At 50.2% G+C, this 27613-nt stretch overlaps 1 protein-coding gene across 1 annotated transcript in view; it reads right to left on the reverse strand.

Annotated features, from left to right (window-relative positions):
* Window positions 1-495: 495 nt before the first annotated feature.
* The window catches only part of PSMD11 (proteasome 26S subunit, non-ATPase 11), a 39135-nt gene continuing 12017 nt past the window's right edge, over window positions 496-27613 (reverse strand). The window contains exons 2-15 of the mRNA XM_015428942.1: window positions 24265-24286; window positions 21310-21411; window positions 19003-19127; window positions 18737-18808; window positions 17201-17258; window positions 15897-16091; window positions 13794-13938; window positions 9098-9158; window positions 8629-8691; window positions 4748-4873; window positions 3863-3898; window positions 3274-3325; window positions 2567-2709; window positions 496-2443 (exon numbers count right to left, since the gene is read on the reverse strand). Coding sequence (XP_015284428.1) covers window positions 2567-2709; window positions 3274-3325; window positions 3863-3898; window positions 4748-4873; window positions 8629-8691; window positions 9098-9158; window positions 13794-13938; window positions 15897-16091; window positions 17201-17258; window positions 18737-18808; window positions 19003-19127; window positions 21310-21411; window positions 24265-24286 — 1200 coding nt within the window. The 3' untranslated portion in view covers window positions 496-2443. The remainder of the gene's footprint in view (window positions 2444-2566; window positions 2710-3273; window positions 3326-3862; window positions 3899-4747; window positions 4874-8628; window positions 8692-9097; window positions 9159-13793; window positions 13939-15896; window positions 16092-17200; window positions 17259-18736; window positions 18809-19002; window positions 19128-21309; window positions 21412-24264; window positions 24287-27613) is intronic.

The following is a 27613-nucleotide window of genomic DNA, read 5'->3' on the forward strand; positions in this document are numbered from 1 at the left end:
AAAGCCAGTCGAGTCCGACTCTAGGGTCGCGGTGCTCATCTCCGTTTCAAAGCCGAAGAGCCAGCGCTGTCCGAAGACGTTTCCATGGTCATGTGGCCGGCATGACTAAACACCAAGGCGCACGGAACGCTGTCACCTTCCCACCGAAGTGGTACCTATCTACTTGCAATTTCTTGCTTTCGGACTGCTAGGTTGGCAGGAGCTGGAACTAGAGACGGGAGCTCACTCCCTCATGCGGCACACTCGGGTCTCGAACTGCTGAACTACCGACCTTCCACAGCCTGCAGTTCAGCGTCTTAACCACTTGAGCCACCCTCCAAACCACCAGGTATTTCCCAACCCAGAGCTGGCAACCCTAACAAGGAAGACTAGCTGCTAAGGGGCTACCCCCTTCAAATACATCACACTCTTGCAAGAACACTTGAGAGCTTGAACCGGTCGAGTTTTGCTTGTGTCTCTGCGGCTGAAGACAAAGAGACGGTTTTTGAAAAAAAAAATTTATTTGTATGCCATCTGAACATCAGATATACCTGGTGTGTGTTAGCGTGAACCGTTTGTACATTTGAAATTCATGGTGCCAAAACCCTCCCCAAGACCAAAAAAAAAAAATTACCTCCCCAGAACATCTGACTGGCTGAGACAAAGACGGAGTTAAAGAAAAAGGGAGAGAAGCGGTGAAAGGAAGGGGGGGGGGGTCAGCCGGTGGAGCGATTGCATGCAAAACGAAAAAAATATTTCTTGGTATGGGAGAGTAATTCGACAGAAATGATGGTAGAGAAGCACGGAGGAAGAGGAATGGAAGAGGAGAGAGCAGCGGCACGGCCAAAGGCTACGCGACCGTGATGTCAGTGACACATCCAAGATAATTTCAGCATACGACGACGCCCCCCACCCAAGCAGCCCCCAGAATTCCTTGCACTGATCGGGAGCGGGTGAACTAACCTTCTTGCCCACCACGGAGATGCTGCCAAGAATCAGTGCCTCGACGGGGAGTTCCCAACTCCCCTCCCCTGCCAGTCAGCCGCTCGAGGGTCATGGTGGTGGGCCAGGATCCCTCTCTGCCCCGCTCCCAGGGCGTCCCCACAAGCCTCGGCTCCTGCCTCTTCCAGGCACTCTCTTGTCTTTAGGTTGGCAACTGGGGGGGGGGCCCACGGAGGACCAGGGCCCCCCCCCGCGGAGGACCAGGGGGCAGGGGGGAGAACGACACTCTGGGGGTAACAACACTTTTGGCAACATCTCTGCGGTGGGCGTCATGAGTGGCCTGGTCCTCAGCCCAGGAAGGGTCCGCCTTCTCCTGGCGGACGCTCAGGGGGTGGCGCAAAGTAGAGAAGCTCCTGGGCAGGCCAGGGACAGCCAGCCTGGAAATCCCAAGACACCTCCCACTCCCCCCTCCTTAAACGAAAGCCGACCCTTTTTGGAAACACGAGCTCTCCGTTACTCTTCCAACTGCACATCTTGTGAAACATGAAGGCAAGTATATCCCTTGCCTTTGGGGCGGGGGTGGTGGGTGGGGAGAAATATCATGCAGCGCAGAGCCGGGGAACGAGGGTTACTGATGAGACCGTGGTGGTCCCTGACCTTTCGACCAGTCCCAGGGACAAAATGCATTCAAGCATACCCCGGGGCGCTTAAAGGCATCCGAGAACGCGGCAGAGCATTTAAGACCCAGGGAGCCCCCCCCCCCCTTTAGTAGCTCTTCCTGCAGCGTCGCTGGCGGAGGACAGCAAGCGGATAAGCACCCTGGCTGCCGAACGTCCCGCATGTTAACTCGGCCCCCGCTTTCTAGCCGACGGCTCCACGAGTGACAAAATTCCCTCAAGGAAAGCTCTCATCTGAAGGGAGTTTGGGCAGAAGCAACAGGGGCTTTTCCCTGACACGCGAGAGGCTGTGACCGGCCACAGCTTCCGCGTGCAGGAACGCGGGCATACAACAGTAGTATGTTATCCAGTACGCAAGTGAAGTGCCTTCTGTGTAGGAACTCCGTTCCCATGTGGAGCATTCCTTTGGTGGCTGAGTTCCTACCACTGACATACAATTACAACCCACCCACCGCCCCCGGCCACCCTCAAGAAAAGGGGAAGCGCTTGGTTTTTATGTAAGGGTCGCGTAGGCCTCTCCTTTTATTCAGGATACTGCCACGGCCTCCTCCCCTCGCCCCACTCCCACACAGAAAAAAATAATAATCTTTTTTTTCTTCTTTTTTAAAACATTATTTCCCCATCCCGGTACAAATTTCAGCAGGTGAAAGGTTACATGGAAACTGGAACACACAATCGTATAGACAGGATGGATCGGATGAGGAAGTCTTAAAACTTTCCAAGTGAAAAAGTAGAGCGGGAGGGGGGGAGGAAAAAACCACCAGTCTTCGAGCCTTTTGTCCCCTCCCCCCAAAAAAAGGTTTCACGCACCCACTCTCCAAAGCAACAGGCAACAGTTCCCAACTCTGCAAGAAAGACACACAAAAAAAAGAGAGATGGTGCCACATCACTTAAACTGAACGGCCCTCCGAGAAGGGGCACCAAGAAATCTGCCAACGCCCTCCGGGTGGGCTGCGGGAGCCCCTCACCTATGTTAGCTTCTTGGCTTTGTTGTATAACGAATCCACTACTTTGCTCATATTCTGAATGGTCTCCAGAGCAGCTTCGTACGTTTTGTCTACAGGTGGTTCATCGAAAATAATCAAGACGCCTTCGCCTTGGTCAAGGATCCCTAACGAAAAAGAGAAAAAGGCCTCAACTTAAGCATCCCTGAGGTGTTCTGCTTTTCCACAGACGCCTGTATCTGCTGCCACCAAAATCAGCAAGGCCCATTTCCAAGATGGCAGCACAACCGTTAGAGAAGGGAACCCTGGGAGCCATCGGGACGGCTCCTTCACTGATACTTCACCTTTCTCTCCACTGCCAAAGCGGCCCACGTCGTCCGTTCTCCCCTCCTCCATTCTAGTCTCACAACAACCCTGCAAGGTAGGCTAGGCTGAGAGTGACAGGCCCAAGGTCCCCCAGCGAGCTTCCATGGCAGAGTGGGGATTCAACCCTGGCTCTCCCAGACCCCAGTCTGACACTCTAGCCCCTCCATGACGCTGGCTCACAGCAACACCCCCCCCCCCCCAAGATGTGCAAGGCTCAACTCAGTCTCTGTTTGGCCACAGTGCGCCTAACCCATTCACAAATGCACATTGTGATCGAGCGCCTGGGGATCCGAGGGAGCCCAACCGGTCACTCCAGTGCTGAGCCATGGCTGAAAAGTGAACAGGAGCCAAAAGAGGAGCCTCACCGTGGAACTTCTTGTCCAGGATCATCTGTGAGAGTTTCCTTTCCACATCCGCCTGAAATGGAACCAGAAGACGGGTCAGCCTCTTCGAGCTACCGGTGGGGGGCCAGCAGATTTTGCCAACCAGAAATGCCGCGGCTCAGGTGGCAACCATCACGGCATCTACATGTGATGCCACACACACACACGTGTTAGCGGAAACCAAGGTGCTGCCCTCCTCCCACGAATAAAGGAACTCCAGCCATGAATTTGTTCCGGAGGATGAATCGTTTTCTACTACACAGTGCAGATCAAGACATTCCAGTGCAGGACAACGCCTAAGGCTTTAGCTGCCCTGCAGAAAATATTTGTGCATATCACCGCTGGAATTCAGCAAAACCTTCAATGTCGTTTGCATTTCACTTTCTCAGCCTTGAGAACAGAAGATATTTCTCTTTAAGAGCACCAAGAAAGATCAGCTCCTTAAAGCAGCTTGTTTTTGTTTTTTCCCCCCAGAGTGGATTATTTTCTTCACAGCGGCCCCAATGGGAACGACCAAGACGGTTCACAAGAATGCCACCTCGCCGAGACTATTTGCACCCCAGGCTCTTACCTTTGACAACTTGATAAGGCCAGATATGTGTTCAATCTGAAAAAGAAGAAAACATTCAGACAGGAAGGAAAACACATTTTTTTAAAAAAGGTTGTTTTCACAGTGAAGCTAGCCCGGCAAGGGTGCTCAAAGCACACAGAAAGGGTGGGCAGACCCTGCAGATTGTACATCTGCATCTGTGACAGTGGCTAATTCTGTCTAATGAGAACTTTTAGACCACAATGTACATTTCTCCCCTTATCCTACTGGTTAGTCCTAGTTTGGTGAGATTTGACAAGATGTGTTTGCTCCCTAATGCAACACTGTGTATCTTGGAGAGGCCAGCCCAAGCCAGTAACTTGAGATAATCCATTCTGCACCCTGGGGATCCTCCTACAACCTCTGCTCAACAATGTCCCTGCAGAATTTGGGCACGTATATAGGAAACACAAGAACAACACGGCAGCCACCATCCAAATCACTTGACTGACGCATCAGTCCATTCTTCTTCTCTTACAACCCTCCCATCCATCTTCCTACCCTGAAGTTTCATCCATCGCTTCAGCCTCTAACCAACTGCATGGAAAACACACTGCTGGAACAGAGAAACACCAAGGGGAGATCCACACAGCTTTTAATAGAGAAGTCACTCTTCTGTCAATATCGCTGAACAGACTTACATATGTGTCAAGGCAGCTTGGAGCAATGACAGTAACTGGTCACAAAGCAGCCATTGCTACCCGCGACCGGCATTATTCCAAGTGCATTCAATCCTCAATCCCCACAGCTTTGCCAGGAGAGGAGATTGTTGGCTTTCAGTATTTAACTGGGAAATCAGAGCGGGTGACCTTCCATGCCTCCTGGAGGCGGAAAGATGGATCTGGATGCTCCAGAAGTCCTCCTCACCTGCACTCTGGAGAATGGCTCGATGACCCGGATCAGGTTCTGTTCCAATAAGTTATCATAGAGTTTGCCCAAATGTGTATTGATGATGGGGTCGTCCCTGAGTTCCACTTTATAATCTTTCAGAGCCTGAGGAAGATAAGAGTGTCGGGTTCGATCAGCAACACAAGCAGGGGACCAGCCTGCAAACCCTCCCAGCCAACACAGTGAAGCATTCTCCTGGTCACCCTCCTTCCCCCAAAAGACTGAGCCATGCCTATAGCCAGACCCGCAGCCATGGGGGGGGGCATTTGGGGGCAATGCCCCCCTCACACAGATGAGCACCGCCCCCTTAGACAAAAAAATTTCAAAGGTAATGAACGTTTTTAAAAAAATATTCAAAAAAATGTAAGGTGTGGGTGTTTTTTTTTGGGGGGGGGGGGTCCCAAAATGACCCCAGGCATAGTCAGGGAAGCTTCAGAATAATTTTCTTTTTTTCCAGGCCAAAACATAAACTGGATTTTAAAAATGCAAATAAAATAAAATTGCAAAATTCAAAAGAGAGAGAGTTCGAGACACACACACACACACACACGGCTTACACAGAAAAGCAGCCCGGAATAGAGTCTCTCCAATCAAATGGGCTAGAGGAGGACTAGAGGTTGCGGTGAAGCTGGAGCTGCTTCTTTTGCTGATGGAGGAGGAGGAGGAGGTGGTGTGGGTGTGGCACACCCCCCCTGGGATTTCCCCACGCCCCACCAACCAAAGTTTTCTGGCTACGCCCCTGCCTATAGTGCATGCTGCATTTTACAACATCTGAAGTTCTATTCCAAGAGAAGAAGAGGTGGTGGAGCTAGAGATGTGAAGGCCCGGAAAAAAACCAGAAAAATTCGGGTATTTTCCAAATCATTTCTAAAATATATATATATATATATATATGGTATCAGATTGATCTAATTTCTATGCGCTGAGGACAAGCAAGTCCTAGGTTACAAACTGAACCCTCCAATGCAAGAACAAGATGCATTTCTTCCTTTAGGAGGTGCGATTGTCAGAAGAAAATAAAAAAGTTTCAGTTTTGTTTTTGCCTTTGGGTGGATATTCTGTTTGAAATAATTATTTGGATACACTATATTTTTAATATGCTAGTTGTGATAATTTCATGCCAAGTAATAATGTCCATAGTCATATTTTATGTTCCTAAAGTAACAGAATGACTTTCAATCTAGAAAAGACAAAAGAAATGCTAATGTAGCATTTTTTCAATGTTTCCGAAAATTTCCATTTCCCCCCGAAAAAAACGGTTTTTTTTTTCTGAGCTTCAAAATTTCCAGAAATTTTACATCTCTAGGTGGAGCGTTCACATCCTGCATGCCATTTAGTCTCCACGTGCCATTCATAAGCAAGGGTGGAACACGATGTAGAACTCCAGACACGGGAAATGCTGTTCAGACTCTGAGGTTTCATGAGACAGTGCCCACACTTTCAAATACAGCTTTCCACCCTGAGAATATCAGGACTAAAATCTTCATTAAAAAAAGGACGAGTTCCCATTTCCCTAGCTAGTTTCCTTCCAACTGGTGCAGCACGAGTGCAGAAGCTAGCCCCGTCCATTATTATACACCTCCCATTGGCGTAATCCTTGGTGGTCTCCAATCCAACCCTGCCAAGCTCCTGAGACCGGGCTGGCCTGGGATATCCAGATCAGGGCAAAGCCCCATACCTAGTAATAGATCTGTCCATATGATGCTGCAAGAGAATACGCTGCATCAAGTCTCAGGGCTTTTGTGGTGTTGTGGGAAGCTGAAATTTTGTTTAACAAAGAACAAAGTTCTAGGCCTCGTGATCAGCGTGAAATTCATGGGAGATGCACGGTGCCTCCAGTGATGCAGAATGAGGGAATCCAAACCATCGCTTCCCTGTTCCCTCTTTCCCCAGCAGGTCCTCCCACCCAGTCCGGAATCAAATGGGCTAAGCAGGCTTGAGCCCTGACCTGGGTGGGCCAGGCTGGCCCCATCTCGCCAGATCTCGGCAGCTAAGCAGGGCCAGCCCTGCCTAGTATTTGGATGGGAGACCTCCAAGGAAGACCGGGGTTGCTGTGCAGAGGCGGGCAATGGCAAACAACCTCTGAAAGGGGTCACCATAAGTTGCCTGTGACTTGATGGCACACTAAGCAGGCTTGAGCAAGTTTAGATACCTATAGATATTCTACCCAAAGCACAGCAGTTCTCCCTGGGCTGGGTGAGTGGGAGGAGAAGGAAGAGTACAGGGCTTCAGTGCCAACAAGGGGAGTTGCGGCCTCATAAGAACGTAAAAAGGGGTCGTGTTGGATCAGGCCAATGGCCCATCCAGTCCAACACTCTGTGTCACACAGTAGCCAGAAATACCAGGTGCCATCAGGAGGTCCAGCAGTGGGGCCAGGACACCAGAAGCCCTCCCACTGTTGCCCCCCCCAAGCACCAAGAATACAGAGCATCCCTTGCCCCAGACCAAGAGTTCCTATAGGAAACATAAGAGAAGCCAATGCTGGATCAGGCCAATGGCCCATCCAGTCCAACACTCTGTGTCACACAGTAGCCAGAAATACCAGGTGCCATCAGGAGGTCCAGCAGTGGGGCCAGGACACCAGAAGCCCTCCCACTGTTGCCCCCCCCCCCAAGCACCAAGAGGACAGAACATCCTTGCCCCAGACTGAGAGTTCCTATCTATACCTTGTGGCTAAGAGCCACTGATAGACTTCTCCTCCATATAAGAACATAAGAGAAGCCAATGTTGGATCAGGCCAATGGCCTATCCAGTCCGACACTCTGTGTCACACAGTGGTCAAGAATCCCAGGTGCCATCAGGAGGTCCAGCAGTGGGGCCAGAACACTAGAAGCCCTTCCACTGTTGCCCCTCCCAAGCACCAAGAAGACAGAGCATCACTTGCCCCAGACTGAGAGTTCCTATAAGAACATAAGAGAAGCCAATGTTGGATCAGGCCAATGGCCAATCCAGTCCAACACTCTGTCACACAGTGGCCAAAAATACCAGGTGCCATCAGGAGGTCCAGGAGTGGGGACAGGACACTAGAAGCCCTCCCACTGTTGCCCCCCCCCCAAGCACCAAGAAGACAAGAGCATCCCTTGCCCCAGACTGAGAGTTCCTATAAGAACATAAGAGAAGCCAATGTTGGATCAGGCCAGTGGCCCATCCAGTCCAACACTCTGTAACACAGTGTCCAGAAATACCAGGTGCCATCAGGAGGTCCAGCAGTGGGGCCGGGACACTAGAAGCACTCCCACTGTTGTCCCCCCCCCCCAAGCACCGAGAGTACAGAGCATCATCTGCCCCAGACCAAGAGTTCCTATCTATACCGTGTGGCTAATAGCCACTGATGGACCTCTGCTCCCTATGTTTATCCAGTTCCCTCTTGACGCTGTCCATGCTTGTAGCCGCCACCTCCTCCTGCGGCAGAATTTGAATTAGGATTTTTGGCTCCAATGTGCATCACTCACAACTGATATTCTTCTAGGCTTTGCTTTCTAGAAGTGCACTGTGAGCTTGCAGTGGTCTATAAAATGGACCACCCTCAGAATATTTCCATTGCTACAGATTCCATAGGTCACAAATGCCCAGTATTCTCCACCAACGTTCCCTCTAATTTCCCCCCCCTACTGCACGGAGCAGTTTACATCCTGAGCAGAACACACACAACTGCTGTAATCATCCAATGGGCACTGGCAGTGCAAGACCCTCGGCGGCTCCAGACTGCCACCGAACGGGGCTTCCTGTGTTAATGAGCGGCCGCTCACGTGCACATCTTAGGGGGGACACTGGTCTCCACACTTCCAGTGTCCAAAAGACAGGGCTAGATTTTATCCCATGCCAGAAAAATCCACTCAGTTCCCCACCTGCCAGCTCACCTTTTTTAAGTCCTCCAGTGATCGATTCTTACTGGCCTGTGCCACACACTTTAGTGCTTCTGTCTGCAAAGGAAAGGAAAGACAGCGCTGGTATTATGCTGGGCCACGGCAGAGGCATGCTGTAGCTGTGCCATTCACACTAGGGGGGGGGGGGGGGGGGGGGGAGAACCTTCCAGGAACCCAAAAGGAAATCTAGGAAAGAACTTTGACAATATGCAAACCTTGTTTTAATTCTACTGCCGTTTATTCAAGGACGGCTGACAAATCACAGAAGCAAGCACACAAAACGAGCGATCCAGACAACAGAACTTCAACTAAGACAGCAGAGAACGGTCAGACTGCAGTTGTGGAGACACTGGGGTTGTCTGAACATTCCCTGTAGCAAAGGCCCGCCTGCAAGGCAGCCAAATCCACTCATAAATTATAGTTAGGATTGAGAGGAACTCCAAGGAAAGAAGCATTTCTGTACCTGTCTGCCAGCATACCGCAGTGCAAGCTTCCCGCTCACCAGCGCCTGCACATCCTCAGGCCTGCGGAGAGAACACAAAGCAAGAAACGTTGATTCAACACGGCCATGAAAGCAACCTATCCAGTGGCACTCCCTACATAACCCATCCCCACCCCCACCAGCTCTGCATTCTGGGCCGGTCTTAAGAGTTAATCGAAGGACTCTTTTACAAACGTCGGACATCGTGCAAGACTGCATAAATCCAAAGCACAGGAGGAGGAAAGCTGCTGGATGAACCCCTGTACATAAAAAGCACACGGCGTTCTACAGGGTAACCAGTAACGGATCCCTGTCCTGAGAAGCTGACGAAGTGAGCTGTAAGAAAGACAAAGGAAGGAGAAAAGACCGGGAGGTGGGGTGGAGGTTAACTGTTACCGGTGCTTAGACTTAGCTTCAGCAAGAAATAATTGGGTTTAGGCTGTGCCAAAATCTCATCAGAAAAGGGTTTGGAGAGGGATTTGAAGAATGCGAGACAGCTGGCATGACTCAAGAGTTGTGGAAGCCAGTCCCAGGCATAAGAGGCAGCAAGGGAAAAAACAGTGGTATGGTTTAAGGCATGGTGACTGCCATGATCTGGGCTGTGCCACCAGAGGCCTACTAGGCCCAGGGAGCCTGACTAGCGGTAGGTGAGGCTGGGCCTAAAACTCCCAGAAGCCCCTGAGAGGCTTTGGAGCCAAAATGGACCAATAGGAAAAGAGGAGGACTTGGAATAAAAGATCTGGAGCAGCAGCAAAAGCTGTTCTTCTTCCCAGGAGACAGAAGGGACTGAGGCTGCTGCAGGGAAGAGACCCTCATCCTGAGGGAAGGGTGAGTAGTCTAAGGCCACTGCAGATAGTGAGCTAGGGACAGTATATTTAGACGCGTTAGGGCATTTGATTTCTTTTCTTTTCACCCACTTGCTGTTATTCTGCACCTTGTTGTTCGACCTCCTATAAAATAAACCTTTTCCTTGTTGCTTACTATGCCTGGTCCTCACGCCTGTTATTCGGCCAAAAGGGAGGTCTGAAGGTCTTGGGAGGGTGCTCTGGGCCTTCTCAAGGGATCCGAAATCCAGAGTGGTGGCAGCGTCAGGTGACACCCCACCTGATCCGTGACAGTGACTCACAAGCCCACATTGATTTGGCATGGTGACCCTCCAAGGCTGGCCCAATTTTTTCTCCATCCTAGGCCGACTGTTCCCTTGGCATCCATCTGGTTTAGCATCCCATTTTCTACAGTGGCCAGCCAGATGGCTTTTTTGAGAAACCAACAACCACTGCACAAAGGCTGCAGCTGCTCCTACTATGAACCCCAAGCAAGGGGCATTCCGACATGCTCAGCCTTTGCATGTGGAGGTTACCCTCCAGCCTCTGACCAGTCTCTCCCTTCTCCGGTCCTCCCTCTAATCCTGCCGAGGATTCTAAGAAAACTCACTCTAGTAGAAGAAGAAGAAGAGATTGGATTTATACCCCGCCCTTCACTACCCAAAGGTGTCTCAGAGCGGCTTACAAACTCCTTTCCCTCCCCCTCCCCACAACAGACACCCTGTGAGGTAGGTGGGGCTGAGAGAACTCTGACACAAACTGCTCTTTCAGGAACAGCTGTGCCAAAGCTTGTGACTGACCCAAGGTCACATCAGCAAGTGCAAAGTGGAGGAGCGGGGAATCAAACCCGGTTCTCCCAGATTAGAGTCCGCACACTTAACCACGACACCAAACTGGCTCTCGTAACCAACAGGACAGGTTTTACTCCATCAACATGTATATTCAGTGATGAAAAAATACCCACTGATGTATGACAGGGAAGATGCTGTTTCCACGGTCAGATCCTGGTTTCCAAAATCCAAAGCAACGGGAAGGGAAGGGGCGGCCACTTTGGGGGGGCTTCAGGACTCACAGTTTGGGAAGCACGGGTTTAAGGAGCAGGAGACCTTTGGGGTGGCTGAAGGCCACGAAGCTGGATGGAAGAAGTCATAAGCTGAGGAGCCTTGGGACACAAGAAGGGAGAGGAGCACGACCGCAGAAGGCTTTGAAAGCAAGAACAGGGAGTCTGGGCAGGAACTGGGCTCAGCCAGGAAGCAGGGCGGGGATGGAATGGAGTATGTAGTGTGGCCAGAGAGCAAGGCTCCCTCTAAGCTGTGGAGTCTTGTGAGCAAAAATTCTACTTGGTGAGCGACTGGCATTAAAGTTGTGAGCGAGCGATGATTTGGCTCCTGCACAAATTAGTTTGCCCTGGAGCCCCATCCTTCCTGAGCGGAGACGAAAATGTGTGAGCCGGAGGCTTAAAAAAACTGTGAGGTGGCTCACACTGACTCAGCTGAGAGGGAACACTGCCAGAGAGTCGAGAGAAAGGAATGATTCTGACTGCAACGCAGCAGTGGAAGGCCAGAGGAGTTGCAGCTTGCAGTGATTTATGGGGGAAAGAACCAAGGCTTTTCACTGGAAGGGTCCAATTTTAGCAATGTTGAAATGACACAACTTGGGCGACAGATTTGTTTTACTTATTTGCTGCATTTCTGCCCTGCTAAAGTGTTTCCCATCCAGGCATGGAGGAGACACAAATCACCTTCACTTCAGAAAGGCAGCGGTATCATGTATCTTCAGACTGTACCCGCGGCCCATGAAAACCAAACAAGTCAAAGACAGAAGTCAAAACAAAACTCTGTACCTGCTCTACAAGGTGGATGGGGGCTTTTGCCCATGGACGTGGAAAGGAAGGCAGCCTCAGACATACTGAGTTTTAGACGGCAGCCCAGGGAGAGTATCAAAGAGGCAAAATGAAGTTGCAGAATTGGATGGAGGGGAAAGTTCAGGGGTAGAGCGACCAAGCTAAGCGTCATGTGTGCACTGGTGGTAATGCAAGCCATAGGATGTCAAGAGGTTCACCAGAGACAGCCTGCGGAGACGGTACAGAAGAAGGCCACGGATGGATCACGGAAGGACCCCAGAACAGGAGTTGCTCCCATGGAAGCATTTAACTGAAGAGAAGACGAGGAAGAGATTGGATTCATACCCTGCCCTTCACTACCCAAAGGAGTCTCAGAGTGGCTGACAAACCCCTTTCCCTTTCCCTCCCCACAACAGACACCCTGTGAGGTGGGTGGGGCTGAGAGAGCTCTTGACAGAAACGGCTCTTTCAAGGACAGCTCTTATCAGAGCTACGGCTTGCCCAAGGTCATCCAGCCAGGTGCAAGCGGAGGAGTGGGGAATCAAACCCGGTTCTCCCAGATGAGAGTCCGCACACTCAACCGCTACGCCAGCCAGGAATAGCTAGGAAGAGAACTGGTGCAGGGCCAAAGCACAGAAGCCTAGGGAGCGGGAGGAGTCAGACAGAAGAGAGCCATCCGCTGTACGGAAGGCAGCACAGAGAAGGGACCGGAGGAGTCCTTTGGAGTGCACAGTGAGGGCGGTGGCATTCTGGAGAAGGCAGATTTCAAAAAGAGGGAGGAAGGAGAGGCAGCAGCAGCCGGCAACGTCCTTTAAGGGATTAGAGGCAAAGAGCAGAAGCGAAATCAGGGGGGCTGCTAGAAAGGGAGGTTAAGGGATTCTTTCCTTTTTTAAGAAAGGGGAAATGGTGGTGGATTTGAATACAGTACAGAATAGACGGGCTGACATACACAGCAGAGAGAAGGGAGAGTGGTAAGGAAATGGCAGCCAGGTGGGGACAGGATCAAGAAGAAGAAGAAGAAGAAGAAATTGGACGTATGCCCCACCCTTCACTACCTGAGAGAGTCTCAGAGCAGCTTACAAACTCCTTTCCATTCCCCTCCCCGCAACAGACACCCTGTAAGGTAGGTAAGGCTGAGAGAGCTCTGGGAGAACTGCTCTTTCAAGGACAGCTCTTATCAGAACTATGGCTCGCCCAAGGTCATCCAGCAGGTGCAAGTAGAGGAGTGGGGAATCAAACCCGGCTCTCCCAGATGAGAGTCCGCACACTTAACCACTACACCAAACTGGCTCTCAAGAGGGCAAGTGGAATGATCTCTTGGGAGATGTGGATGGTGCAAAACAAAACCTACATGTGCTGTCATTCTTGCGTACGCAACTGCCGCTGACAGATCCCACCAAGAGAAACTGCTCCTGCCCATGCAATGAGTTTCAAGGGTTGAAGGCTAACTGGGGAGAGATTTCTACAGCTTCTCTTTCCTTGTCCCTGGGGAAGGAAGACGGGAAACAGTTTCCCGCTCTCTCTCAGCGGAAGCTAAAGGATCTGCACCTTCTTCCTTTGGCCTTCCTGGAAGAGGTCCACGCTGCAGCATGTTTAGAAATGTGCTCACAGAGAAGGCAGGAAGCATGGAATCCGGAAGATTCTTCCCCCTCCTGGGGATGCGCTTCCTGTTACATGAAGGGAAGCCTGGGGACTAGCCCTCCACGACACAGAAGAGAGTTCACGACAGCGGCTTGGGAGGTCCCCTTCTTGTAATAGTAAAATTCTACATGAGGAGATCTGGATTAGTCAGAAGGAGAGGCAAGTATTCTGCCTCCTCCTTGACACTATGACCCTTCCCCTTCCTGACGTAAGTCAACACCCCCAAATCGCACACCTTACGGACTCTCAGAATACAGCGGGTGTCCTGACTGCAGAGCATTCTGCACTGTAACGGGGAGGGCGAGGGGGAAACAGAGGGGTGGGGGCTGCGCCCTGGGGCATTGCTCCCGCGGCATCGTCGGCCACGTACAAGTTCAGCATGATCTTGCAGAGCAGCATGTACTTCAACGCCGTGATGGCCTTGGGGCTGTCGATGGAGTCGTAGCCCTCGAACGCCTCGTAGAAATAGGAGTACGCCGTCTTCCAGTCTTTCTCTTCTGCCGCGTGGATGATGCCTGTTGGAAACGGGAGGCAGACAAAGAAGAGGTCTGGAGTTAGACGATCACAGACCCACCCGTGGAACAGCGGAAGGGGAGGCGTGGCCACCGAGTCCCACTCCTTCGCCTGCACGTGCAAGGGACCGGGGGGGGGCGGGGGGAGGAGGGCAGAGTCTTGAATAGAGATGTAAAATTTCCAGAAATTTTGAAGCTCGGGAAAAAACCCGTTTTTATTATCACAACTAGTCTATTAAAAATATAGTGTATCCAAACAGTTATTTCAAACAGAATACACACCCACAGGCAAAAACAAAACTGAACCCTTTTTCTTTTCTTGTGACAACAGCACCTCCTAAAGGAAGAAATGCATCTTGTTCTTGCATTGGAGAGTTCAGTTTGTAACCTAGGACTTGCTTGCTTGTCCTCAGTGCACGGAAATTAGATCAATCTGATACCATATATATATATATAAGAAATGATTTGGAAAATATTTGAACACCTTGTCTTAAAATATTTTATTCATCATGTTAAAATAAAACGTTCCATAATCCTTTTTTTTTCATTTCTTTTTTCAATTTTTCGGAAAAAAACAAAAAATGATCACATTCTTCTTTTTCACAAAGGAAACCAGCTGTCTGAGAGAAGTGGCTGTCAGCTTAGACCCTCGGGTTCTGCACGACGGAAGGTCAACTGCCATCAGATTCCATATCCAGGACTTTGCTCTCATACTTGAATTTCCACTGAAAACTGTTGTAGAGGCAGACTGCGGGGGTGGGGTGGGGGGCGTCAGGAAAGCCAAGCACAAGGATGGCCACAGATGCTGTGCAAGGAAGTGCCGTTTCAGAGTCATCCTGTACAACAGTGTTGTCGAGACAAGACAGACCGCAGTCCAAGGTTTCTCCAGTCATTCTGCCCAGTGCAACTCTTATACCGTAGTAATCCATCAGCGTTTGGCCAGTTTTTCCAGCTCTGGTGAGAACTGCTTTCATCTTGCATGATGGAGTCCGAACAGCAACTAAGTATCATTTCTGGATTTTAGCACAGAATCCAGTGCGATGGAAAAGCCTCAACAGATCAGACATCTGATGCATAACAGCGTACCCAGCCTCTACAGCATCTCTGAGAAGCATCTTCCAAAAGCCCCTTAGGAAGAATACCCTCGTTTCCTTGCGGCCGGTCATTCCGATGCTATAATACTGTTTGTCGATTCAGGTGGGTAGCCATTTTTGCCTGAAGCAATAGAACCAAGTTTGAGTCTAGTGGCACCTTTAAGACCAACAAAGTTTAATTCTTGGTATAAGTTTTCCTATGCATGCACAGATACCTGACGAAGTGTGCGTACACTTTGTTGGTCTTAAAGGTGCCACTAGGCTCAAATTTTGTTCTGATACTGTTTGTCATTTTGGTTCTAAAATCGCTGCTGCTTATCCCACAAGGCTAAGCAAGCATGGAAGCAACATCTCCTGATTTTCTGACAACGGATCGCCATGACATCTATCATACCAAGAGGCATCAGCCAAACAGAAAAATGAACTTACAGATGGACACCAGGGCTATTTTTGGGCAGGAACGCACAGGAACGGAGTTCCGGCTGGCTCCCGAGGTGGTCACGCCCAGCAGGAACTCATTAGCATAATAGGCCACACCCAATAGCAGAAACTCATTAGGATTGGCTACGTTAGGGGTGTGTGGCCTAACATGCAAAGGAGTTCCTGCTACAAAAAAAGGCCCTGGGTTTTGACAACAAACAAGGTAAGCAGAATAAGAAGGGAAAGGTGGGTGTGGCTGGATGACCACACTTCTGGTAACATGGGGGTGTGGCCTAATGTGCTAATGAGTGGTGCTGTCAGGGTGTGGCCTAATGTGCTAATGAGTTTCTGCTCTTGGGTGTGGCCTATTATACTAATGAGTTCCTGCTGTGCTTTTTCTACAAAAAGAGCCCTGGACAACTGTGGCCCGTCAGCAGCACCACCTACCTGACTGCATATCCAGGGCTGCCTGCAGCTTGGGCGGGCAATATATCGCATTGGCGGTGGTTCGGGCAGAGGTTAACGCTGCTCTGGCTTTTGGCAGGTTGCTCAAGGCGTGGTAGGTCTTGCTCTCCAGCAGCTGGACTTCCACTAAGAGAGCCTTGTCATCCATCTTCTTCAACTCCCGCAAAAGCTGTGAGCCTGGAAAAAGCAATACACGAGAGCCAGCCGCCTGAGAAACCGTTTCACTCAAGGCCAGCGGCTTCTCTTGCGCTGGACTCTTAAATGCTTCTTCCTGATCCCGGTCACGAAATAACAACAAAAATGCATTTACGGCATAGAGAGCTAGCGGGGCATATTGGCTAGAGGGCCCACTTCTAATGGGAGGGAAAGCTAGATCCGAAACCTGCAATTCAGCCACAAAATTCACTGGGTGACCTTGGGCAAGTCCGTTCTCTCTCAAGACTGCCAGGAGGCTGGAACACTGCCCCCGAGAGCCTTGGGAAGAACATCAGGGTACATACGAAATACATGAGAGCTCTCATCACTAAGGAGAGACACCTTCCTGTCTCTCCACAAACAGGGTGGCAGGTGCTGCCCTCCTAAACAGGATACTGCACACGGGCCTGATTGACTTCATTCAGCCACTGTAGAAATATCAATATAATCCCATTCTGATTTCATGAAGACTCTAGCCTAGACTGGTAACGCCTTTCATTATTATGAGACTGGGGATAGGCTGGAAGTCAGCCGGCACACAAGGGTCTGTGTGCATGCCTACCTTTCCTTCCAAGCACCTGGCAAACCTAGAATGGATACAGACCACTGTGTTGACACTGGCACAGACGTCACCACCAGTTTCCTCTGCCCTGGGCAGCTGACTGTGCAGACTGAAGCGGGGCACTTGGAGCAATACAGTTCTGCTCTGTGGTACTCGGTGGCCCCTTCACACATGCAGGCTACTGCGACGTCACAATCGTGCAGTGACCATGGCTTGTGTGAAACACAGCTAGGGCAACAGGAAGCAGTTTCTTATTCTTTCCAACCTTAATAGAAGAAACTGCAAAAACCAAGTTGCGCTCTGTTTAGAGAGGTCACGGCCTGGAAACCCACCGTCCCGAATACTTTCCCCAATTTTTCCAAGACGGGAAAATCTGGGCGAGCGCTAAAATATTCCCGTGAGGTATTTTTCTCTTTTGGAGCAACTGAAATTATTTTTTATTCACTCAAAATGTGTAATGAAGAAAAACATCTGGGGGATACCACCTAAAGCAAAAGAGGATGTTAATTCCAGCTGGACGTCATCTTACCTAACTGCAACGCCTCCTGGTACCTTTTAGTGTCAAAGTACAAGGACACCAGCCTTGCCTAGAAAAGGGAAAGTTTTTTTTTTAAAAAAATGAATTTTAATTAAAACTGCAAACACATGCACCCTGCTCGTTCCAGCCCAGGCTAGCCCAATCTCAGCAGATCACGGAAGCTGATTACTACTTAGATGGGAGAACACCTAGGAAGTCCAGGGTTGCTACACAAGAGGAAGACCGTGGCAAAGCACCTCTGCTCGTCCCTTGCCTTGAAAACCCTATGCATTCACCAGAAGTCGGCTGTGACTTGATTGCCCTTGACGCATATACAAATACATTTTAGGAACCAATCTCACAGTGAACACTACACGAGGCAAGGAACAGGCAAGACCCCCTTTGCTGGGAAGGGTTAACAAGGAGAGGGGGGGGGGAAAGACGGCAGTTAGCCAACTGTAAACATGATACGCAGGTAAGGCTTTGCAGAAAAAACTACAGTGAGTTTCAATGGGAAGACTGAACAAGAGGGAAATGGATTCTAAAGAGATGAGAGTGATGGACCAAAGACACAGAGTGTGCTAACTGCTGAGCACCTTGCCTGTGGCCAAGAAAGCAAGACGCAGAAGTCAAGAGTCCCTCCCCTACAGTTTCCCACACCAAGGGTCCCAAGACCTTCTCCTGACACGCCATGGTCAATGCTCCCCTCTAAGCTGTGGAGTCTTGTGAGCAAAAAAACCTACTTTGTGAGCTGCTGGCATTAAAGTGGTGAGCGGGCGATTTGGCTCCTGCATAGATTGGTTTGCTACGGAGCCCTCCTTCCTGAGCTAAGGCAAAAATCTGTGAGCCGGAGGCTAAGAAAAACCTGTGAGCTAGCTCACACTAACTCAGCTTAGAGGGAACACTGACCCGTGTAGCAGCAAAAATCTCTGCTGGAGGAGGCGGAGCCAGCCACAAAAAGATTGCCACCGCTTACCTTCAGTCGTAGAGTGCCGATCCTTGTGCTGTGGTGGCAGCTACCGCCAAAGCAACGTTTTAAAGAAATCTGCACAGCTAATCAAATCTTCAGTAGCCAATCAGAAGCCTTGCTGGGCAAACGACGTACCCAGCTTCACCCACTTCTCAAAAACACTCGGCAGGCAACAGAAAAGTGGTGGTAGGGGGCACCGTGCCCATGGGCGCCAGGTTGGGGACTCCTGCCCTACGCCGAATAACTGACCCGCTGACAGGCAAGAAGGTTTTGTTACTATCACATAAAGGCTGTGCCAGTCAGGATTTCTCTTGGTTTTGGTCACCAGCACACAAGTAGAGGGACTGCCCACCTAAAACATCCGCAGAATACAGAAAGGGCTGGTGCATTTTAAAGCCACGAGGACCCAAAGTAATGCTTTAAGGCTGCGTCTGCAATAATCGGGAGGGTGTCCTAAACCCAAACAGAGGCCAGCAGTGTGGACACAGCAAGCCACCTGACAGCGCCACAGATTTCCACATCCAGGTAAAGAGAGGCTAGCTTAATGGCATGAGAGGCCAGATGACTTAAAAATATACCTCCAGAGCTTGGCGCAGGAACGTCCTCTTCTCTGATTTGGCCCATTCAATACACTCAAGACACAAGTCAACCTTAGAAAAAGAAAACACGGTCATCCTTCCTTCTAGGTCTGCTGCCCCCGCCTCCCAAATATCATCCTCCGTGTGAACTTTTGACTGTTTCCGTCTGAACACGGCCCATGGGAAGAGGACACTTGAGCATCACCGCAAGCCGCCTGCTGCGCTTTGGAAACGGCAGGTCTGTGCCCAAACACCAGCGGTCTCACCTCTTGTCCCGTGGCTGCTTCCATGTCTAGGAAGAGGTCCAGCAGGGACCGGACCAGGCGGGCTGCCTTCGCCTTGCTGATGGAGTTCAAGAAAGGACGCACGTACTTCAGGAGTCCTCCGAGCTCTGCATGAGAGACAAAGCAGTCAGCCAGTGTGGCTCAGGGGCTGGGGAGAGGCAACAGAAGATGCAACAGGAAGCCCCAGGGGACGTTTTGGAAATGGACACCCTCCCACCCCCCCGTGCACGAGGTGTATTTGAGCAGAGGGAGACTCTGCCAGGGAGCATGGCCTTTGGATGCAAGGTCCTGAGCCAGAATATCTAACAGCCATATAATTACAATACAATAACCACACACGGTGCTTTAAAATCCCAGGCTTACAGATAACCATTCATTTGATAAACTTGTGGCAAAAAAGAGTATTCGCCACACAAAAAAGGAGACCAAGTCCTCAGTATGGACCGTACAAAAGCAAGACACGATGAAATACAAAATGAAATATCTCATACAGAAAGATATTAGAACGTATAAAGGAGTGATAAGAATGAGCCAGTAGAATATATTAAACACACACCACCACCTCCCGATTTCCCAATCCTCCTGACTCCAGAAATTTATAAATGACATTGTGAAGAAGAGGAGGAAAAGGAGGTTGGATTTATCTTCACTACCCGAAGGAGGCTCAGAGCGGCTTACAATCCCTTCCCCTTCGCACAACAGACATCCTGTGAAGTAGGTGGGGCTGAGAGAGCTCTCTCGAGAACTGCCCTTGAGAGAACAGCTCTGAAAGAACTTATGACTGACCCAAGGTCACACCAGCAGCTGCATGCGGAGGAGTGGGGAATCAAACCTGGTTCTCCCAGGTTAGAGTCTGCACTCAACCACTACACCAAGCTGGCTGCATACAAGACCCTTGAAGTAAATGGGCTTAGAATGGCTCTGTAAGAGTGCTGGCAGAACCGAAGAATCTGGATACCTATGCACACAGTGATGCTTGGTGGGCCTCCTTACGCGGCAAATCTGCTAAATGCGGTGCCCAGAAGAGTTATAGTGATTTAGCCTTGTGCGTCTGGGATCTGTAGCCCTACCGTAATCACTCAGATCTCAGCAAGCAGCAATTATAAAGAAGAACTGCTAGGATCTGACCACTTAGGGCGTTTTAGGTCCCTATCTGTCAGGCTGCTCCAGAATTAAGGCAACAGCGTGATCTTTATGCCAAGCACTAAGCAACTGGTGGGCAGGTGCGTGCTCTAAGTAGTGTTCCAGGGCACACCCCCCACCGAACACTTTCCAGTAATGAGTCCCAAGTTTAGGCCTCGCGAGATTTATCTCTTCTGACTCTCCGCCATCAAATGATTAGGCTGGAGACATTGCACTGGCTGCCGATAGCATACCGGATTCGTCTCAAGGTGTCGGTTCTTACCTTTAAAGCCCTACATGGCCAGGGATCTACATACCTAAGGGACTGCCTTTCCCCATATGTTCCCCAGAAGCACTGCGGTTGGGGCTCCAGGATTGGCTGGCCCTCCCGGGTCCTAGGGACGCTAGGCTGTCAACAACCAGGGCCAGGGCCTTTTCGGTGGTGGCCCCAGCCTGGTGGAATGAGCTCCTGGAGGAGATCAGGGCCCTGCAGGATCTTTTGCAGTTCCGCAGGGCCTGTAAAACGGAGCCCTTCCGCCAGGCTTTTGGGAGCCGCCGCCACCAATGAAGAACATCAGTTGGTTAAAAGGGAGAAGGCCCTGGACCCTGAAAACTGCCATCAACAGCCTTAAAGAACAGCGAACCCTGCAGGGACATCCAACTAACACAGAGAGCTGACTGCGAGAGGAGAACGTTCTACACTGGCCGATACCGCTATATGACTACTAAGAACCACTAGCACTTTATTATGATTTTATATTTGTTTTAACTACAACTATGTTTCAATGTAATTATCTGGTTTTATGTGAGCCGCCCTGAGCCAGCTTTGGCCGGGAGGGCGGGGTAAAAATCTAAAAAAATAAAAACATAAAACCTAAAGCATTCCGTGTAACAAATTTATGCCTTCCATCATGTGTAATTCCGTATTTAAGGAGTCTTGAAAACAGGGAATGCAGCGATGCCAAATAATGTCTCTTGTACAGCTGTGAATGCAGGACGACCACTACAGTCCTCCTACCGAGGAGAATGGGATTTGAACTAGGTGTTTTTGGCCCAGAACAAGGGCCAATATTCGCAGCTGGGAACCAGCATCACAGCAAAGTTTCACACTCCGACGTTTCGCTTGAGGCACTGCTGAGAGATGCATTTACCCTGTTCTGAACTTACCTTCGGCTTGTCCGGTCTTGGCGAGGAGACTGCCGAGCTCCAGGATGCTTTGCTCTTTGACTTGCACTGCCTCTTCGTCATTCTCCTGGACATCACGCTTCACTACGAGGACAAAGCATTTAAGAACATAAGAACCTAAGAGATGCCAATGTTGGATCAGGCCAAAGGCCCATCCAGTCCAACACTCTGTGTCACACAGTGGCCAGAAATACCAAGTGCCATCAGGAGGTCCACCAGTGGAGCCAGGACATTAGAAGCCATCCCACTGTTGACCCCCCCAAGCACCAAGATGACAGAGCATCACTTGCCCCAGAGTTCCTCTCTATACCTTGTGGCTAATAGCCACTGATGGACCTCTGCTCCATATGCTTATCTAATTCCCTTTTGAAGCCGTCCATGCTTGTAGCCGCCACCACTTCCTGTGGCAGTGAATTCCATGTGTTAATCCCTCTTTGGGTGAAGAAGGACTTCCTTTTATCTGTTCTAACCCGACCGCTAAGCAATTTCATGGAGTGCCCACGAGTTCTTGTATTGTGAGAAAGGGAGAAAAGTACCTCTTTCTCTACCTGCTCTTTCCCATGCATAATCTTATAAACCTCAATCATGTCACCCCTCAGTCGTCGTTACCAGAGAAGTAAGAACTGGACGGAGTTTTGACTAAAGAGAAGCAGCATCCATCAAGTCAAGGACTGCTCACGCCTTGCCCTATTCTTTCTTTCAAAAATTAATCTGCTTCTTGAGGGTCAGTGGCAATGTTGCCTCTAAGCTGTGGAGTCATGTGGGCAAAAATTCTACTTTGTGAGCTACTGGCATTAAAGTTGTGAGCGAGCAGTTTGGCTACTGCATAAATAAGTCTGCTCTGGAGCCATCCTTCCTGAGCAAAGACAAAAATGTGTGAGCTGGAGGCTAAAAAACTGTGAGCTAGCTCACACTAACTCAGCTAAGAGGGAACATTGGCAGTGGCACCTCTGGGAGACAGCATTCAGCAGAGAAGGCAGCATGACAGATGAAATTAGGATCTGGGGACAAGGAAGACTGGGACCCAGTTTCCAGGGGCAGCTCAGGAACAAACAATATTATGTTTACAAGCTGTTTTGTGTAATCCAGCCTGTTTGGCAGAACATTGTCACTGTGACTGGAAGTGAAATAAGTCTCCTTCACTCCTTAGCATGTCACTGGATACTGTAAATAAGGTACTACTGTCAGAGCTTCCCAATGCTAGGAAGAGCAGGCAGGTTGCCAGTTTTACAGTCTCTGCATGAAAGGACAGGCAAAACCCCACCAAGATTGCACATCGACTACGCAGACCGCCTTTCGAGCATAAAAGACTGACTTCAGCAGCACCAAGAGTCACCTTTGCACACTCAGTTATCACAAAGTCACAGTTCATCACTACAACCTCTAATTCTGTTTATATATCCCATCAGGGAACAGAAGCCACCAGTTCTGGCAAGATGAATGGTTCTCAGTCCACCTGCCCTTATAAGCGATCAAAGAAACAACAGCCCCTATGATGGATCACACCAGGCCATAGAGAAATATAGCTATTTACGAGCCATCTACCATAGTCTTACTAACACAATGGTTTGAGGCGGTGCAATCAAGTGTTTCACACAACACAGGGAGTGAGCCATGTCAGCTAAGAGAGCACCTGTCTTTCTGCGTAAAATGGGCTCATTTCAGACTCTGCTAATCTAGCCTGTTGGGAAATGCATGATCATTGCTTCGGCAGATCAACGGCACCCCCGTGCCCCCTGCTCCTGTCACAGAAAATCTCGTTAGATGTTACAGGATCCTCTTGCGTGGAGCCCTTTCCAGCATACTCCCCCTGCTGTCAAAGTCAGCAGAGGGCCAGTGTGGTCCAGTGGTTAGAGTGCTGGATTAGGGTCTGGGATACCCAGGTTCCAATTCCCCCCCCCATTCTGCCACAAACACTTATCGGGTGACCGGGGGGGGGGGGGGGCACTGCCAACACTCTCAGCCTAACCTGCCTCACAGAGTTGTTGGGAGGATAAAATGGAGGAGGGAAGGACGATGTAAGAGAGCTGCCTTGGGTTCCCATTGGGGGCAAAAGCAGAGTACAAGCAGAGTATAAAATAAATAAATGCGTTATGCAGGCAAAGGAGCTATAAAGCAGGAGATGCTCTCAAGCTAGTTTACTCTGCGAAGGGAGGAAGGAAAAAAGATACTTTGCCCCATTTAACATGGCATATGGAGACGTGCATCTAAATCCAGAACGAAAAGAACAAGGGGATGTAAAAAATGGGGGAGGGGGAAAGACTGGCAAAGGGCCGTCCAAACAGGGGAGGCCTTCAAGCCCCTGGCTGTGACACCAGAGTAACTCTAGAGGATCTTCTTCCTGTTTTAAAAAGAAAACACTTTTTTTTAAGCCCTTCGAACATCTCAAGCTTTATATATGACCCAAACCCCTTCCAACAGTAGCTACTCTTATTCCTCTGGTGACATTTCTGATTCAGCCATATGTTAACAACGGTGGAGTATGCGGGCCCATCTCAGCAGCCATCAGCAAATTTGAATCTTAACTTTTTTTAATGACAGCACCCATCGGGCACACGCCCTGAGCTGCCAGAATGGACGCATGGGCACAACTGAGCTCAGAGAGACCTGCCCCAACAAGCTGGCATTACACACCTGCAGCACACAGCTCAGAGATATTTTGTTAACAGCTTCCCCATCATTCACACAGCTCCCCCACCATCATTTCCATCTCACAACAGTCATCCCTCTATCTTCCAAGCCCACCACAAGCCACCTCCACGCTCCTTTCAAAACCCCTTGATCCTATAGAATACTCTCTCCTCCTCTCCCCTCCCTTTGGGGGGGGGGTGAGAGAGGTTTGCTCACCGACCGGAAAAGTGCTTGGCTTGAAACTGTGAAGCCTCATTGCCAGCAATCAGCAATTTAAGTTTAAAGGACACTGAAATAGCTTATTACCAGTCTCTACCTGAACATAAAACTGCAATTAAAAGAACAAAAGGGAGCAGCAAAGATCTGGCAACGAGGGAAGCTAGCAGAACAGCCAGCCGCCAGCCTAAGAAACTACAGGATACTTGTGTGGCCTGCCAGGTCGGGGGAGTAGACTAGATCAACACGGTGGTGGTAAGCAAGCCTCGAATTCCTCCATGCACACCACCATCCCAGCGTTTGTTGGACCCAACAGCCTCCACCTTCTACAGAACAGGGCATCCATCCTATTAGGGGAAAAACCCAAACTTTTTAACCTTTCCTATTATGGGTAATTCAGTTTCAAAAAGAAAGATGACTACGACAGAAGATGATAGATGTTTATAAAAGGATTCAGGGGAGGGAGAAAGTGGATTTACAGACCTTTTGCTCCCTGTCGCATAACACTAGAACTCAGGGATACCCAATGAAGCGGAGAATTGATTCAGGATAAGCGACAAAATTGCAGAATTCACTGCTGGAGAATGTAGCAAGGAGCACAAACATAGACAACCCTAAAAGGGGGATCAGACACATTCAAGGAAGAGAGGTCCCTCAGTGGCTACCAGCCATGGTGATGAAAGGGGCAACCCTTGATACCCAGAGGCAGTCCACCTCTGAATGCTAGTGCCTAGGAGACAACATGACAGAGCAGTTCCTCAGTGGAACAGGCTTCCTTGGGAGGTGGTGGGCTCTCCTTCTTTGGAGGTTTTCAAACAGTAGGTGGGAGGCCATCCATCAGCAATGCTGATTCTGTGAACTTAGGCAAACCATGAGAAGGAGGGTAGGGAGGGTTGCCTCAGTGCTTCGTTCTCGTGGGCCTTTCTTACACACCCAAGGAAATGCCAATCGCCACTTTAGGGTCAGGAAGCAATTTTTCTCCAGGGCAGTTTGGCTGGGGATCCTAGAGGTTTTTTTGCCATCTTCTGAACATGGAGCAGGGGTCACTGGGTGTGTGTGTGGGGGGGAGGTATTTGTGAATTCCCTGCACTGCGGAGGGAGTTAGACTAGATGACTCTGGAGGACCCTTCCAGCTCTTATGATTCTATGTGGGAGGCTTTGGTCCCCATGCCCTGTTTAGAAACCTAAGAAGAGCCCTGCTGGATCAGACGAATGGTCCATCTAGCCCAGCATCCCGTCTCACCCAGGGGCCAACCAGTTCCTCCGGAGGGCCAACAACTGGGCAGAGAGACTGAGGCCTTCCCGATGTCGCCTCCCGGCCCTGGGATTCAGAGGTGTAGTGCCTCTGAACGTGGAGGGTCCCTTTAGTCATAACGGCCAGTGACCGTCCGCAGAAGCTTCCTCCACGACCCGACCAAGGCTCCCCCTAGGTAAGTAAAAAAATTCCACTTTGTGAGCTTTTTTGTTGTTCAGTCGCACAGTCGAGTCCGACTCTTCGCGACCCCATGGACCACATCATGCCAGGCCTTCCGATCTTCCGCCGTCCTCTGAAGTTGGCTCAACTTCATGTTTGTTGCATCGATGACACTGTCTAACCATCTCATCCTTTGCCATCCCCGTCTTCTTTGACCTTCCATCTTTCCCAGCATCAGGGTCTTCTTCTCCAGGGAGTGCTCCCTTCTCATTGGGTGGCCAAAGTCTTTGAGCTTCAGTTTCATTATCTGGCCTTCCAGGGAACAGTCAGGGTTGATTCCCTTTAGGAGTGACTGATTTGATCTCCTTGCAGTCCAAGGGACTCTCAAGAGTCTTCTCCAGCACCATAGTTCAAAAGAATCTATTCTTCGGCGCTCGGCCTTCCTTATAGTCCAACTTTGTGAGCTACTGATGTTAAAGGTTGTGAGCAGGTGATCTGGCTGCTGCATCCATCAGGTCGCTCTGGAGACCATCCCTTCCTGAGCGGAGGCGAAACCATGTGAGTGAGCCGGGAGAGGCTCACACCGACTCGGCTCAGGGGGAACATGGGACCCGACCTCATCCTCCTTTCCGAGGCGCCTGTTCCTGCGGCCATCCCCGCGTCCTCTGGCAGCGGGCCCCACCTTCCCCTCCCCCTCCCCGTGCAAAGCCGCGTGTTCCCTGCGTGGGCCGGGATGCCGGACTGGACGGGCCCTGGGTCTGACCCAGCCAGCGCTCTCCTGGGGTTCCCCATATGTTGTTCTTACTTCCATGAATCATCTTTCGTTCACGTTTAAACCCGAATTCAGTTCTACCTTTCCTCAGGACCGCACAGATCCCCCTGAAAAGGCCCGACTCTGGGTCACCTCGCCAGGAAAAGAAACGAGAGCGGAGGTGGTTTGGAAATCCTTAAGTTCCTGGAGGCAGCCGAATCTAACCCCGTTTACAGAAGCCAAGAGCCCCTTTCAAGGGGAAGCCGGGCCTCCCGAGGGCCCGCTCCCCCGTCCCCCGCCGGGCCCTGGGGGCGGCAGCCGCCCACCGTGAGTCAGCAGCGGGTCACTGGTTTCCCTGCATCTAATTAATTAGGGGGGAGTCGAGTCCCTAAATTTCTCCACTGGTTTCCCTGCATCTAATTAATTAGGGGGGAGTCGAGTCCCTAAATTTCTCCACTGGTTTCCCTGCATCTAATTAATTAGGGGGGAGTCGAGTCCCTAAATTTCTCCACTGGTTTCCCTGCATCTAATTAATTAGGGGGGAGTCGAGTCCCTAAATTTCTCCACTGGTTTCCCTGCATCTAATTAATTAGGGGGGAGTCGAGTCCCTAAATTTCTCCACTGGTTTCCCTGCATCTAATTAATTAGGGGGGAGTCGAGTCCCTAAATTTCTCCACTGGTTTCCCTGCATCTAATTAATTAGGGGGGAGTCGAGTCCCTAAATTTCTCCACTGGTTTCCCTGCATCTAATTAATTAGGGGGGAGTCGAGTCCCTAAATTTCTCCACTGGTTTCCCTGCATCTAATTAATTAGGGGGGAGTCGAGTCCCTAAATTTCTCCACTGGTTTCCCTGCATCTAATTAATTAGGGGGGAGTCGAGTCCCTAAATTTCTCCACTGGTTTCCCTGCATCTAATTAATTAGGGGGGAGTCGAGTCCCTAAATTTCTCCACTGGTTTCCCTGCATCTAATTAATTAGGGGGGAGTCGAATCCCTAAATTTCTCCACTGGTTTCCCTGCATCTAATTAATTAGGGGGGAGTCGAGTCCCTAAATTTCTCCACTGGTTTCCCTGCATCCAATTAATTAGGGAGGGGGGGAGGAGTCCAGTCCCTAAATTTCTCCACTGGTTTCCCTGCATCCAATTAATTAGGGCAGAACGTGCTTATCGAGAGGCAAGGGAATGTCCTGCCGGGGCTCGATCCCGGAGGCTCAGGACCTCTGGGCTGGTGACATTTCTGGAGATCTGGGGATGGAAGCTGGGGAGGGAGTTCAG

This window comes from Gekko japonicus, unplaced genomic scaffold (assembly GCF_001447785.1).
Source record: "Gekko japonicus isolate JY-2015 unplaced genomic scaffold, Gekko_japonicus_V1.1 scaffold776, whole genome shotgun sequence".
In the NCBI taxonomy this organism is placed as follows: Eukaryota; Metazoa; Chordata; class Lepidosauria; order Squamata; family Gekkonidae; genus Gekko; species Gekko japonicus.